This window comes from Macaca thibetana, chromosome 1 (genome assembly GCF_024542745.1).
Source record: "Macaca thibetana thibetana isolate TM-01 chromosome 1, ASM2454274v1, whole genome shotgun sequence".
NCBI classification, from domain to species: Eukaryota; Metazoa; Chordata; class Mammalia; order Primates; family Cercopithecidae; genus Macaca; species Macaca thibetana.
Window position 1 is genome coordinate 190,682,572 of NC_065578.1, and position 15,513 is coordinate 190,698,084.

At 38.9% G+C, this 15,513-nt stretch overlaps 2 protein-coding genes across 4 annotated transcripts in view; one reads left to right on the forward strand and one right to left on the reverse strand.

The window, feature by feature from the left end:
• The window catches only part of SUCO (SUN domain containing ossification factor), an 81,228-nt gene extending 69,671 nt beyond the window's left edge, over positions 1-11,557 (reverse strand). For all 3 annotated transcript variants that reach the window (XR_007721244.1, XM_050767689.1, XM_050767679.1), the window contains exon 1: positions 11,476-11,557. Coding sequence is in view for 2 of the 3 variants with exons in the window: in XM_050767689.1 (XP_050623646.1) it covers positions 11,476-11,537 (62 nt within the window). In the remaining variant the exon portion in view is untranslated. The remainder of the gene's footprint in view (positions 1-11,475) is intronic.
• On the forward strand, positions 11,513-13,225 carry LOC126941454 (zinc finger homeobox protein 4-like). The gene has a single exon (XM_050768091.1). It carries the CDS (start codon positions 11,635-11,637, stop codon positions 12,007-12,009), a length of 375 nt encoding a protein of 124 aa, XP_050624048.1. The 5' UTR covers positions 11,513-11,634; the 3' UTR covers positions 12,010-13,225.
• The last annotated feature ends 2,288 nt before the right edge of the window (positions 13,226-15,513 follow it).

Genomic DNA, 15,513 nt, shown 5'->3' on the forward strand with positions numbered 1-15,513 from the left:
TAGTCCTCAGCCTGCTGAAATCTAGTTTCTGCCCTCACTGTGCCACTCAGACTAGTATGGTGTGGCAGAAGTTAGATTTTTTTGATTCCTCGGCTGCATGTGGTACCTCTGACTGCTGTTTTAACTTAAACCACCTCCTTTTTGACTTGTCAAATTACACACTTCTGCTTCTCATCTCACGGTGACTCCTGCTTCTGAGTCTCCTTTGATATGCTGCTTCTGTTCACTATTTAAATTCTGATGCTCCAAGGGTCTGGTTCTGAATCTTCCCTTTATATTCTACATAGGAGACTTACCTACTCTCATGGTTTTTAGTTGACGGCTACTGAAACTTTTATCTTCAGCCCTTATCTTTTCCTAACTGGCCCATTCCTTAAAACCCTTCTGTGATACCCTACATTAATGTTGACGATACATAAAGCTCATTTAAAAGTTGCATCTCTCTTCCTTCATATTCCAAGATATCTCAAAAACATCTAAATCCAAAATTGAATACATTAGCTTCCTTTTCCAAATCTCTTCCTCTCATATCCTTGATCCCACCATCTGGTACTGCTGTCTACCCAGTCCTCAAACTAGAAACCTGAAAAACATCTGTGACTATTCCTTTGCCTTCACCCTCCCTTGACCATCTCGTTTATTCTACTCTAAATTTCTTTAAATCATTTCTCAATCCCCATTCTGACTGCCTTAACTCAAGCTCTTATCTCTTACCTAGAGCGAACTCCTAACAGATCTCCCTAATTCCTAACTTGCTACGTCTGCGAATCAACCATTAACACTGCCAAAAATCTAACAGTAAATTATCACACTACCATTCCCCTGCTTAAGACCTTTTATAGACTCCATTAACTACGTGACAAAACTCAAGCTTCTCTCCACATGCTATTTAAAAATCTCTAACAATTCTACTAACGTCTTCAGCTTCATACTTCCTGCCACTCTCCCTGCCTTTCACTTTATGCTTCAGTGATACAGAGCTACCTGTAATAGTTCCTTGAACACAGACTGTGCTGTCTCATGTCTCTGGCTCATGCTGTTTCCTCTTTCAAGAATGTTCTGTACTTACTCCCACTCCCACTATCTAAAACCTAACAAAATACCTATAATTCTCTCTTGGGGCAAGAAACTAGTAAGGGTCTAAAACATTTTCCTGATTTCCACAATCTGGGGTTAGTGGGAGGCCCCTCTCTAAATTCTCACAGCCTGTTGGCTATCTCTACCTGAGCACATACACACTGAAATGAAATTAACTGTTTATTTTTGTTTCTCACATAAGACTAAGCAACTCCAAGGCAGAGAATACACTGCCCTCTTGCCAGCATGATGATCTGCTGAGCTCCTACTTTGACTATGAATTGGAAAAGCTTTTTCAGAGCTTTAAAAAGAATGAGAAAAGACTTTGTGGTAAAAGAAATAACTAAACTAGGCAATAAAGAATTGCTTCTTAAACATAAATTCAAAACTAATCCCTTGTACAGAAATATAGTGCCAGCCACTCAATTAGGGCAGTATGGTTAAAATTAACAGTGAACATTGTAGTTTTTGAGTATTATTTCCTGGATATCTGAAAAAAATTACAAAAATCCTTAAGTATTGAGAAACTTGTGGGAAATGGGTGAATAATACGGAAGCCACTTTGGTCAAACACTGGTAATAAAACAAGACCAAAAGATCACCAGGCCTCTAGTGCCTTTGCTTAAGCAACCTAGTTTCTCTCCATCACAATGTTTTATTAAAAGACAGATATTCTTCTAAACCACATTATCAGTCTGGAGTTCTTTTAAGGTTGCTTGTCTTCTGCTTGGTCTATCTGCTAACAGGTAAGAGCACACTGGACCTCTTTCTCCTTGCAGTTTTTATTCTATTTGGCTACTTCAACAGTCTTTAGTCAAACCACATGCAACTGTACAGCTTAGCTGAAGAAAGTTCTATCTTCTAGTGCCTGTTTCTAATTAAACCTTTGCATTTCAGTAGTTCTGACTTTTAATCTTCACTCTGATGTAGGATTGGGTCTTAAATTCTCTTAGCTTAATATTCCACATATCAAATTCTATTAGAAACTTGTTTCACTAAATTGGCCTATGATTTCATTGATCCAACATAGAGAAGCACTTAGTAAACAACGTGATATGTTCTGTTTTTATATCTTAACCTACCATTAGAAATTCAGTCAATAAAATTTGTCCTCTAAGATGCTGGAAATAATCATACCCTATACTTGATAATAATATATTTTCAGAAATTGGGTACGGTGTATTTAGCCTCTAAAACACAAGTGACAGTACTTTTGTTACCTTAATTTTCAATTAGAAACTACAGAGTCCTCAAATCAATTACTACCAGGCCAACAGATCAGCCATGCTAAAACAAAGTCTCTATTAGGAAAAGTAGAAAATAAAGCTACAACAGTTGGTGTGGGTCAGACTGCAGGCATTTAAAAATTATCAAGGTTTAAAGTTTATCCTTCAAGGAGCCTTTGAAAGATATTTCATTAGAGGACTGACATAATCAAAGTTGCATGTAAGATAAATCCAGCAGCACTGTGTAAAATAGGTTGTAGCAAACAAGTACGAAGCTACTCTACATGTTAACTTTTTTTTTTTAAGTACTCTTCTACCTCCCCTCGCTGCCAAACAAATGTGTGGAATTCATGCCTATGAGCTCTCCAAGCATCTTCTAATCTCCACTCCCAAAAGCTATCAATCACTTCCCTCTTTTGAAAACAAGGCCCGTTTCTCAGTTTTCAAGCTCTTCAACCTTATCTAAGACATTTTACATTGTTGACCACTCAAATGACTTACTTAAATCTTTTTCCATCTCTCTTTCCAGTTTCCTCCTTCCTTTCAGAGCTTTACTATGCTTGGCACCTTTCTTTATTCTGTTTCAAAAGTCCAATGATCTCTTTCAAAAATGATTCCCTCTATGACAGCGGTCATCAACCTTTTGGCACCAGAGACCAGTTTCATGGAAGACAACTTTGCCATGAATGGGGTTGGGGGGGTGCGCATTACATTCTCATAAGGAGCACAGAACCTAGCATGTGCGGTTCATGGTAGGGTTCGTGCTCCTATGAGAATCTAGTTCTGCTGCTAATCTGACAGGAGGTGGAGCTCAGGCAGTAATGCTCACTCACCTGCTGTTCACCTCCTGTCGTGCGGTCAGGGTCCTAACAGACTACGGACTAGCAACGGTCCCCAGCCCAGGGGTTGGGGACCTCTGCTTTATGAGGACAACGCCAAGCCAAATTTTCTTTCTTTTTTTTTTTTTTCTTGAGATGGAGTTTTGCTCTTGTTGACCAGGCTGGAGTGCAATGGCACAATCCTGACTCACCAAAACCTCCGCCTCCCAGGTTCAAGTGATTCTCCTGCCAGCTTGCCAACCTTTCACAAAACCAAATCAGTTACGTCCTCAGAAATCTCTATTTATTGTACCCTCTTCTTTGTTTCTACTGCCAAGATTAAGTTGTTCTTATGACAAGCCTCAATTACTCCAAAGGCTTTTTAGGATCCGGGATTTGAAGATATTATTATCTGAGAATGCTCAAGTCTCTTATATAAAATGGCATTTGCATATCACCTATGTATATCCTCCCATATAAATATCTAGAGGTGATTTAAAATATCTAGAGGTGATTTAAAACATCTATGCATATCCTCCCATATAAATATCTAGAGGTGATTTAAAACCTAATGCTATGTAAATGCTATGTAAATAGCTGTTATACAACATTGTTTTTATTTGTATTTTTATTGTTGTATTGTTATTTTTTATTTTTTAAAATCTATTTTCAACCTGAGGTTGGTTGCATCTGTGGACGTGGAAAGTCAGTTGTATTCATCCCTCTAAGTCTCTTTCCTCTAAAAAAAAATCTAGCACAATTATGTCAAAATAATGTTCTCACAACACCACTTTTCTTGCTGAATCTTTATTATCTAATTCTTTGGACTGGCTTGCAAAATCTACCAAAACCTCTGAAATCTATCTCTTTCTCCTCAAGCTTGTCTGTTTACTACCACTCCTACCCAAATCAACTAGATTATCTCTTTTATTCATAATTCTCTCTCTCCTTGACAATTAAGTGCCATCTACCCACTGCAAGCAGGCATACAGACATACACATGCACACATAAAGAAATAGCCATTTATTCATATTATCAACACCAGTACATCTTGTTTCAGCTCATGAAGCTCCTGTTTGCATAGAAGCAGAGTTTATAAACCACATATTTCCCTTGAACCCAAGTCAAGCCTTCCTTGAGAACTCTAGCCCTCATTTTCTCCTAAGCATTTACTATGCAATTCAGTTTTCTGTGTTGTTTACTAACATTCAAACCAGGTATCTTAGAATGTTAGATATACAAAAAAATAAACTGAGTTAATCTAATACAGTAATACAGACTTGAATGCATAAGAGTATCCCAAACTTACTAACAAAATCTACAAGGTAAGAATCCTATGTATGTGTATTTCTTTTAAAAGTTTCATGAACAATTCCAATGCCCACTCCTTCCTAGGCCAATCCAGGCACCCACATTTCAGATGAAAAAAGTTGACACTTTGCCAGATAAAATTATTAACTAGAAAAAGTGAAGAAACTTGCCCGAGACCATCTACCAGCCAACTGGCAGCACAGCATACTGGTTAAGAGAACACAGGCTTAGAACCTGGCCTTCTTAGGTTCTGGCTCTGTTGCTTCCTGGCTGTGAGAACTTGGGCAAGCTGGTTAACTTCTCTGTGCCCACCTTTCTTCATCTTTAAAATGGAGTGTCTGCCTTAAAACATTGATACAGAGAATAAAATAATTTAATGTATATTACCTTGAATAGTATTTAGTACTTAGAAGAGAAATAATCACTCAATAAATGTTCATATTAATAATGCAAAGGAAGGACTACAACCAAGCTCTGACGTAGTTTTACGTCTTAAGCACTACACCACTATCTGTATTGTAACACGCAGCTTATATACAGAGCTCAAGTCTCACAATTCTTCTGTATCCTTCACCACACCAAATACACTGTGGATAATCAAATAATATTTTAAGTGGATTTATAAATTCCCATTTTTAACTCTGAAACCTGGGCCATCTTATTTCTACTCAACAAATTACCAAAGTATCTAGAGTCAATGAATAACTTATATAGTAGTGCTTACTATATGTGAGGCATTATTCTTAGCCTTTACATGTTTTTTCCCCAGTAGGTTACAAACGCTACATAATACAAAATTAGCTTAGTACCTACAAACCGTATTAATGTTACAGAATACTTTCTAATAAAGCTAGGTGTCGCTTTCATGTAAAATATAAAATAATTTTAACTAGCAATTATAAAGTCCTAAATAAAACCAAATCTTCTTTCAAAAAAAACTTGCATTAAACAAATTTATCCCAAAGGATTAACACTCTTATACTGCAAATATTCAAAGCAATTTCCTATTCCCTTGTGACATGTACAATTTGACTTGTGAAATTAGTCTAAAATATGGCCTTGAAAAACAAAGACAGGTAACATAAAACTGGTGCTAAAGTATAACCCAAAACACGTAGATAAGTTTCAAGTAAAGAGATTTTGTCTCTTTCCAGTTATGCATAAACTACTAAACAAAAGCATCACGTGTTTCTATTTGAAGATGACTTGAGAATAATAAAGCACTTAAATTTTTATAAGTTTCCTTTTCGTTATAAGCATAACAATATTAATTATACATATTGATTCATTTGTCCATTCAGACTGTTGAGAAAAGTGCAACAATAATGTACAAGTTCATGAACAAATGAAAAATGAAATAACCGATGCTCAAAAGAGCTGATACCTTTTATTTTTTCCATTGCCTGTCAACCCTACTACCTGCTTCCACTCCAGTATATCCTCAAATGTTTAATAACATAAAGGACCACCATGAAACATGTTATTTGCCATCTTTTACTGGACACAGTGTTCAGGTGTTATGCAAAGATGTCACACACCTTCTTTCACAGACCTTTTCCTATTAAGGCAAGCTGGCTTCATCTAACTTGTCTGAAGGGAATCTGACACTGTATGACCCGACACCTCTTATAAATATAAATACCAGGTGCTTTCTTTGGAATATATATCCCAGAGCAAAGATAAACTTTTTTTCCTCAGTCTTTCACATTAAGTTCCATTAAAAAAATCATTTTTGCAAAGGTCATCTTTCATTGGTTTATTCAAGGAAAGAAAAAAAAAGGGCATCGAATGATTTGGAGAAGTGGGACTATGTTATTATTTTACTTATTTCAAATATTATTCAGAGAAGAAATAGATTCAGAACCTTTAAAGTTAAGAGACAGAAGCAGAAACAAGCAAAAAATTCCTCCAGATTTTCTGGGGAATTTTCAATATGTTTTATCTATATATTTCCAATATGCTCTATTCATCACCTCAAAAAAGAAAAAAACAGCTTATATATTGTTCTAGTTTTTAAATTTTTTTCTGCTCACTTATGCATATTAATAGACCAGCAATTATGAGAGAAAAAGCAAAAGGGTACAGAAATATAATCACAAACCAGGAAATAAACCTCAAATTGATAAAAACTGGTCTGACATACTCAGAAAAATTACTACTAAGGTCAAAAATGCCAACATCTTGATTTAGATATCAACTCTCTTCTAGGGGGACCACGACTTAGGACCTCCTGCCTCCAAAGTATGTCCCCTACATTCCACTTTATCCTCCACATCGATCTAATTAAAAGATCCACGTGACCTCATGCTCCTGTTCTCCAGTTTAAATGACTTCACTTGCTCAGCCTCTGTCAGGTGGTTAGAATCAGAATTCATCTGCATGATAATCAAATCCCTTCAAAACCCAGCTCTAGCTTCTCTTCCCATCCCTGCTCACATACACTCACGCTCTAGATAACTGGGTAAGAGTGTTCTCTCTGCCTACAACAAAATTCTCTCATCGTGAACTATCCATCCTGCAGACCATTTTATGGATGAGAATTGAGGTTCACAGAAGTAACTTGTCCAAAGACATACAGTTAGTGACAGAACCATAAGTAAGATATGAATTCTTCCTTTGCTATTCCTAAAGACCTTTGTAAGTACCTGCTACATTTGTCAAATGTATAAGACTTGTTTAAATGTCAAGCTCTTCCCGAAAGTCTAATATAAGCTTCTCCAAGATGATCCTTTGGGGTGAAGGAAGAACAGATTTGTTTAGTTTAAAAAAAATAAGTTTTACTAAGATTAATGTAAGGATTCATACTTGGTCTGAAGGGTCAGATGGTCACACATCAAGAACAGCAAGGACGATTGGCAGAAACCCAGGGAAAGAGTGGAAGTCTCACAAACAATGGGTTTTACTTACAGCACACCATGATTCACTGTGGTTTATGTTTGCCCAGTTAGGTAGACTTAGGAATTATTCAGTTTTAACTGAACTGACCCTCACAACATCGGGAAGCAGCTTTTTTAAAAAGTCCTGCAAAGAATTTAATAATGCAAGCACAGCCAACAAGAAAATGACAAGGCTGGCTCCTAAGTAGTTGAAGCTATTCCTCTTCTATACTACAATGTCATATAATCTAGTAGGTCAATCACGTAGCTCTTATTAAAAATTATTATTTTAATGAAAACAAAAGGCACCGTTAACGGAAATTTTTTTTTTCTAATTTTCCTTAAATATCTAACTTGTATTATTATTACATACACTAATACACTATTATTATATTGGCACATGTATATAACGTGTGAACAATTAAGGGGCATGCACAGGTTTTACTAATTAGGGGATACACTCAGAATATCCACTAATTGTGTTTTTTTTTTCCTCTTGAAGGTAATGCAGCTTTCCCAGTTTGCCCATGACTGAGGAAGTATGGTATAGGGTATAGGCTGAATAATGCGCCCCCCTCAAAGATGTCTGCATCCTAATCCCTAAATACGTTACCTTACATAGTAAAAGAGACTTCGCAGATGTGATTAAATTAAGGATTATGAGATAGGGAGATTATCCTGGAATGTCTGGGTGGACCCAATGTAATCACAATAGTCCTTATAAGAGGGAGAGGCAGGAGGACCAGTCATAAGTAGACATAAGGAATGAAAAAAAAGGTTGGAGTGCTGATGTGAGGAAGGGGCCACAGAATACAGGCGGCCTCTAGAGAAATATTCTCCCCTCAGAGCTTCCCAAATGAACCAGCCCAGTTGACATCTTAATTTTATTTAGCCCTGTGAGACATATCTTGGACTTCTCACCTACAGAATTGTAAGGTAATAAATGTTAGTTGTTTTAAGCCACTAAATTTGTGTCAATTTGTTACAGCAGGCATAGGAAACTAATGCAGGGAATTCCTAGGTTATGCGACTTCCAGTGTTAAAACCAAGACAAGCTGGTGACCCTCTATCTTAGATTTTCGGTGCTCATAAAAACATCTGGCACCGTAAGTATGAGAAAAAAAATGTGGTTGAATAATGTTATGATGAAATATTTACATAATACGCTGTTACTGTTACAAAGATCTCTCATTTGTATTATTTCATCGTCCTAACAACCCTGTGAAGTATGAGTGGATCAATTTCCCCATTCTGAGGATATAACAACTAAGGTTCAAAGAAGTTACATAACATGTCAAAGAACACACATCTAGTAAATGATGGAGCCACATATATAAAATACAGGCCTTCTGACCTACAAAGGACTATGGTACTCAGGAGCCTGTGCTGCCTAAGTTCAAATTTAAGCTCCAAAGCTTAACAGCTGCTTAACCTTAGCCAAGTTACTTAACCTCTATACTTCCTCACATGTAAAATGCAAAAGGAAGTTAATAATAATACCTATCTTACAGGGCTCTTATAAAGATTAAAGGTGCTATTGTCAAGTAAACATCATGTGCCTGACACATAGACAGCTGTCAGTAAATATTAGCTATCATTGTTCTGTGCTGCAGCTATAGCACATTTATGCCTAGAATACTCTATTCTACTTGATCAAAAATCATAAAGTATGCAACAGGAAAAAACAGCAAAAAAAAAATGAGTAATGACATAGAATAGATGAAATAGTTTTTCTGTGAACATAATCTAAGGTTAGTACTCTAGGCTGGAAGATAAAAGCAGAGGGGAGACATAATCAAGATCTATGAAATTATGATAGTAAACTTACCAGCAATATTGGTAGCATGAGAGGGGAAACCTTAGAAACTAGAATACTGTAGAATAGACATACAGCACTCAAAATCTTCAAAACAAATGGATCACAAAATTTTGAGACAATTTGTGAATAACAAAAGAGACAAAAGTGGCTACTAAAAGGCACTCATCAACTCTTGCAAACGTTTTATCTAACCCTAGGACTTGCTGGTAGCCCTTTCTGTTAAAGGGAATGGGGTTGTTGGGAAAAGAAATACCACACCAGATTGCAGCAAAAGTTAGAAATCCATTAAGTGCCATTAAATTCAACTTGGCAAGAAAGCAGAGTCTTCAAAGAAAAAACGCACCCTTTGCCAATCATCACCACGTACCACTCCTCTTCCCCAATTTCATTCATCATCACCCTTCAAAAAAAAAACCTTTAAGCCTTAATGTCCTATTTTAGTGCCTTTTAATCGTTTTGCTAAAGAATAATTAAAATGTCTCTAAATTTGGTGGTCTAAACAAATCTCAAAATAAACTAACCCAATAGTTTCCTAAGCTAAAGTTTCCTAAAATGTTCACTCTTTTCTTAAACTCTCCACATCCATTTTCCTCACTAGGAGTTAAAAAACTTTACAGAAGTTTATTACTACTTTCAATACCGGGCCAACCTATTTTTTCCCTAACAGGGAAATTCATTAGCTCTTCACTAGAGCTAATGATTGAAGGTGAGAAAACATATTGAGGGTTAGCTTAATCAAAAGAGCCAGAAATTCCCAAAAGAAATAGAAGCAGAGTTAACTTAAATTTACAAATGATTGTAAGAATCACATTCTATTGCTTGATTTCATTTACACCATCTAACTTAAAAAAAAAAAAAAAAAAGCCAGAGATACTGGTGTTAGTTTTTAAACTTGAATGAAAGTGTTAACCTTTTCCTTATTCGCCATTTCAGAAAGTTTTGATGAATAAAAACATGGTTTAAAGATGGGCAAGACCAAGAAAAAAGAGGAAAGAAAATACAGTCTACGAGTATAACTAGGCAGCCTCAGAAAGAGATGAAAATGAATACAAGCTTCAGTATCTACAAATTTAAATTTAAAATGAGGTAAGTGGATTTATCTCTTACAGGCACTTCTCCGTACCCAACACAGTAAGTAGAAAGGGGAGGATTTTACTAAAAACGGGAGGTGGGTATTAAAAGGATTCAGAATGAAAGGTAAGAAGTCAAGTTTTTTTGTTCTCAAAAACTTCTACCATCCTTCCAATCAAAATCCCTCAGCCAGGCGAGACTTTTCTCTTCCCCTTGTTTATGTATTATTTTATGTGAGCAACAACTCTACAATTTCAGTGCCTCTGGAATCCATTAGGCATCCATAAAAATGAAAATAGTGTTGGTGCTCTGCAGAAATAAGCAAAACAGGAAACTTAATTTCTATTTTAATATAACAAACAGCAAATAGCCTTGACTAAAGAAAGATGTTTTCAGTCATCAGTTGTCACATATCTTTGAAGAAATTCCCTGGGAGGAAAGAATGGCTTTTCCAAGTACGGTGAGAGCAGTCTTTCGACTTACAAGCTTTCTCTGCTCCTCAAAAAACTCCAGAAGTGCCTGGGATTAAACGGAAACTCCGTAAAACTTGGGGGGTGCCTTAGGGACAAAGCATTCTTCCCGCCTTTAAAATACAGTATTTACCTTCCCACTACTAAGGGACATTACCAAAAACTACTACACACACTACATCTAAGACACCCTCTCCACCAAACCAACTGAAAAAGTGCTTCATAACACACACACACACACACACACACACACACACACACACGCTCCCCCAAGTTTCCAAAAACAGTGGCCCAAGTGTACTTGGGATCAAACACTGTGCGAGAATTGTCCAGGAGAACTACTGCTTATACATTACTCTTACCTTCATGACCACTCAGTTTTAAAATCGCACGTCCGGAACGTATCACATCCGAAGTGCTTTATCCCCTTACCACACTAAGAACACAAAGACTGGCGGCAAATCGGAGCAACTTACTTACCATCGATCTGAATACCCAACCCCAAACCCTGCACCGTCTCCAAGGGGTACAAGAACTGAGTACAAAGGCACTTGGTGGTTCCTTCTACCTCGGCACCTCTCTCTCTCCCCCACTGAGTCTCTGTAAATTCCAAAATACACCACGAAAATCTCCGCACAGAGCACTACCAGACCAGTCAGATGGAGAGTCGAGAAGTAATCGGTTTGTCCCTTCCAAGGGGGCCTTGGAAACCCGGACCCTAAAAGCCAAGATGACTTGGGGGTGTGACCTGGGCTGCTCCCTCCCCTATACTCCCCTCACGGGACTCCCTTGTCGCGGCTACTCACCAGACCAGAGAGCACAGAAAGAGGCAGGAGACCAGGGCCAAGGCCCGCCGGTGCTTCTTCATCTTCTCCTCCTTCTTCCCCCTGTCAGAAGGCGGCACATCCTCCCGGCAGCCGCCACTGCCGAAGCCAAGATGGAGGAGCCGGAGCAGGAGCGCGAGGATGGGACCGATAATCCTAAAGGCTGTGGCGCTGGCTGAGCGGCTCCTCAGTGGCTCGCGTCCTGGCAGCCCTCTCCGAGGGCCCCACAGCCGCGCGGACAGGGGCGCTTCACAGGACTCCGGGGACCGCCGCTGCTGCGGCCGCCGGCTCGTCCACGCCCGCCTCCAGAAGCCGCCGCCGCCGCCACTGCCACCCCGTATCCTCCCTGCCCGCCCGGGGCCTTGCTCCGTGAGACCAGCGACCAACGGCCGCCGCGTACTCGCCTCTCAACAGCCAATCGCCGGCGGGGCCGCGACACCTCACACACCGCTGAGCTGGAAAGCGACGCGTCACCCACGTCCCGCGGCGCCCACACCCCCACCAGCCTCTGCGTAGGCCACGCCCCCTCCGACGCCGCAGGCGGAGAAGCCGGAGGCAGGAGACCACAAAACGCAGGAGCAGACGCTGTCGCTGCTCCGCCCGCCCCAGGTCCCGCCCCCTTGCGGGCTAGCGTTCAAAAGAGCCCCGTGATCGTTCGCATTCCCCCTTACAGTGGTCCGCCCCTCGTCCCGTGCGCGCTGAGTCCGCGCAAGCGCCCTTGGGAGTTGTAGTTTGCCTTCCAGAACCCGTTTTCTTCTTTCCTTGTCCCTCCTAGAATCCATGGTTTTGTTGCGGAAGTCTGTAGTTTCGCTGCTCACCACGAGACTGATCAGCTTTGGAAGTGTTGCACTCTTTTCCTCTTTTGAGCACAGTTCGTGGGATGGCCTAGAATGACGGGGTTGAGGGTTGTGAGGGAAGCTGTACTAATAAAATTTAAAGACCCTTTCCCTGTATCAATGGACTGCCCCATCGAGCTAGATGTTGATTGGTAGATAGAAAGGGGCGAGCCAAGAATCTCTCATCTGATTGGTTGTAGCGGAAAACCTTTCGCTTTTTCTTTCCTTCAGCAAGAATTTCGCCGCTTGCCGGGTTCCTCACTTGAAGAGTGTTTCGTTGGTTTTCGTTCTGTTGCTTTCGAACTTTGGGTTCTCTGCGATGGAGTCGGAAGGGAGGAGTTGTCTCCGTTAGAGGAGCACCCACAGACGCTCCAAGTCCTGAGGTTCACCGAAAGTGGGGAAGGCAGTCGCTTACACTCACCTAAGAGCAAGAAGTGACCACTTCTCAATACTAAGTAACGGGCAGCATGCCCATTCCAAGTCTTTACGCCGCTGAGGGGACGGAGGCTGCAATGGTCTGTGCCTTGGAACATGGCATAATGTTTAGTGTGAAAAATGTTTAAAGGTGGTGTTACTTATTGTTCATGTGGCCGTAGGGAAAAAACCCTCAGTAAAATGCCCACCTAACGCCTAATTTTGAGCCGCGGAATTTCCTTATGAACCTTCTAAGTTGAATTGTATGTTAATTGTAGTCCCAAAGAACTGAATGATTTCACCCACTCTGTAATTCTTGGATATAAGTCAATTTGATGTTAGAGAAATTATACAAAGGGTGATAATTTTGGTTTTAAAGGTGTTCACCCTGAACTGCCTTTTCTGGCAGTAATTAGGTAACAGTTCCACTTATCTGCTGATGCTACTCTTAATATATGACAATAAAATCCTTTCATCTCTCACCTATTGCGGGAAGCAAATATTTATCTCACCCAAAAACAGTATCAAATGATTAATATGCAAGTTTAAAAGAAAGTAGGGGCAACGGAAGGGTAGGGATAAATTGACATTCTTTACCATGTTGGACACCCTTTTCCTCTTATTCCAGGAACTTTTATTCAGGATAGGAAACAGCTGAGGTATCCCTCAGCTGATCCTCAGTACATCACAGCCAAAGAAGTTATATTAGAATACATGCTTGTCTCAAATCTAGGAAGTTATCAAGCTACGTCTATCCCTCTCATCCCAAACTCACAGACCCATCCACTTATTTTCCACCAAGTCCCTGCAATGATTTTTTGGAATGTGCAAGTACAAAGAATTTTACTTTTTTCTTTCTCTTTCTTTCCTTCCTTGACTGACTGCCTGCCTTCCTGCCTGCCTTTTTCTCTGGCAGTTGGAGCTTTATTAATACCCCCGTGGTAGGCTTCCCATTCATCTAATTATCATCCAATTATTAGCTTTTACTATTTCACTCTATAAATGTTCTTTTGTCTTTTTGAATTTAATTTCCATGGTTTCATGTTAAGGTTTAATCCTTCAGTACTCTGAGCTTTTTCCATTTTTCTCTTGGGCAAGTTTAATTTTCAACTATACTGTTGACTCCCAAACCTATTTCCCAACCTCTTCTCAAGTAGTTGCTGGACATATTAGTTAGATATTCTATCACTTCCAATTTTACCTGCACAAAATAGAACTCACTTTTCCCATAAATTAGCTTCTTTGCCTGACTTTCTATATTTATGTTGATTCTTTCCTATTCTAAGACTCCAGATGAAATAAATAGAAATTCTATAGAGCTGACCTTTAAAGAACTGGTAGACATTTTTCCACCTATCTGTTAAATATAATGAGAAAAAGAGGAGAGAAAATTTTCTTATAACTCAATAGACAAGTATAAGAAAGTAATAATTTATAAAATAAAACTAGTATAGATAAATGTCACCATACTTAAAAAGTATAACATATGCCAAAAATGGCAAGAAAGAATATAGGAAAAGTCAAAGCATGTATAATATATAATCTTTAATATATAATAATTATATAATATATATAATCTTTTAAGGCTTAGGCTAATTAACCACCATCAACTACCCATTAACTATAATACAGTAATTCTCAACCTGGGGCAGACTTCCCCCCAGGGTGAAATTGGCATTGTGTGAACACACTTTTTGCTTGTCACATTGGAGAAGTACTACTGGCACCTAATGAGTGGAGGCCAGGGATGCTCTTTCACATCCTACAGTGCACAAGAAAGCCCTCCACAACAAAAATTATTTGGCCTAAAAAGTCAAAAGTGCCAAGGTTGAGAAACCCTGCTATAACCGAATCTCCCAATTCAATAAAATCTATAAAGCACTGACCACACACAGGATAACTTGTTTGCCTTGCAGATCCTTGGATTATTCAGCAAGTCACTAGGGCCTAAACTGCACAATTAACATGAGTTCTCCCATTCCTAAAAAGTTGACTAAACCAGAAACTCTAGGCAGCTCAAGTCCCTGCCTTGATAAAGATCTGATACTCTGTTTGCTTATGGTGAAAGAGAACAAGCAGACCTTAAAAAAGGAACCAACCCCTTCTGGCTATCTCGTTTGTTCTTTATCTCATATACAAATCATATTTAAGATACCCAAGAGAACTGTTTGTCTAAGTTGGTGGTATTTCATGAGCAAGCTTTTACGTATTTTGATTTAGTTGAAAAATTACCTGCTCCTTTCAATATTATAAAATGCTGAGATCCTATATGTCTCAGAAGGATCTTAGAGACCAATGACATTTAGATGCTTCCAGAGTAAAAGTCAGTTAAAACAGATGTTTCCTGGAAATCAGTCAAAGAAAGGTTGGGAGATTGAGAACACACAAATAGACAATAAAAGAGACTAAGATGGAAAATGGAAAAATGGTGAATGTAGCAATCAGCACTTAACAATTCAACCACATAAAAAGTATAAACAAAACTTTTAAAACTGTTTGTTCCCCCAATCATCTTCTTTATGTACATAAATATGTGTGTAGAATAGCATATACTTTCTTTATTTAGTTACTCCCTACCTAAAAAGAGCCTTAACTACTTAGCCAAATCTACCTTAACAGAGCACTGATAATTTGGCCACTTCAGGAGTTAAGGGTAGAAATCAGAAGGAGATAAGACATAGATTACTTCATTAGTACAGCCTGAGAACTCAGTCTCTTGAGGGCTGGAAGATCACAGAGTGCAAGGTTGGCATGCACGGTTCTGTTTTTA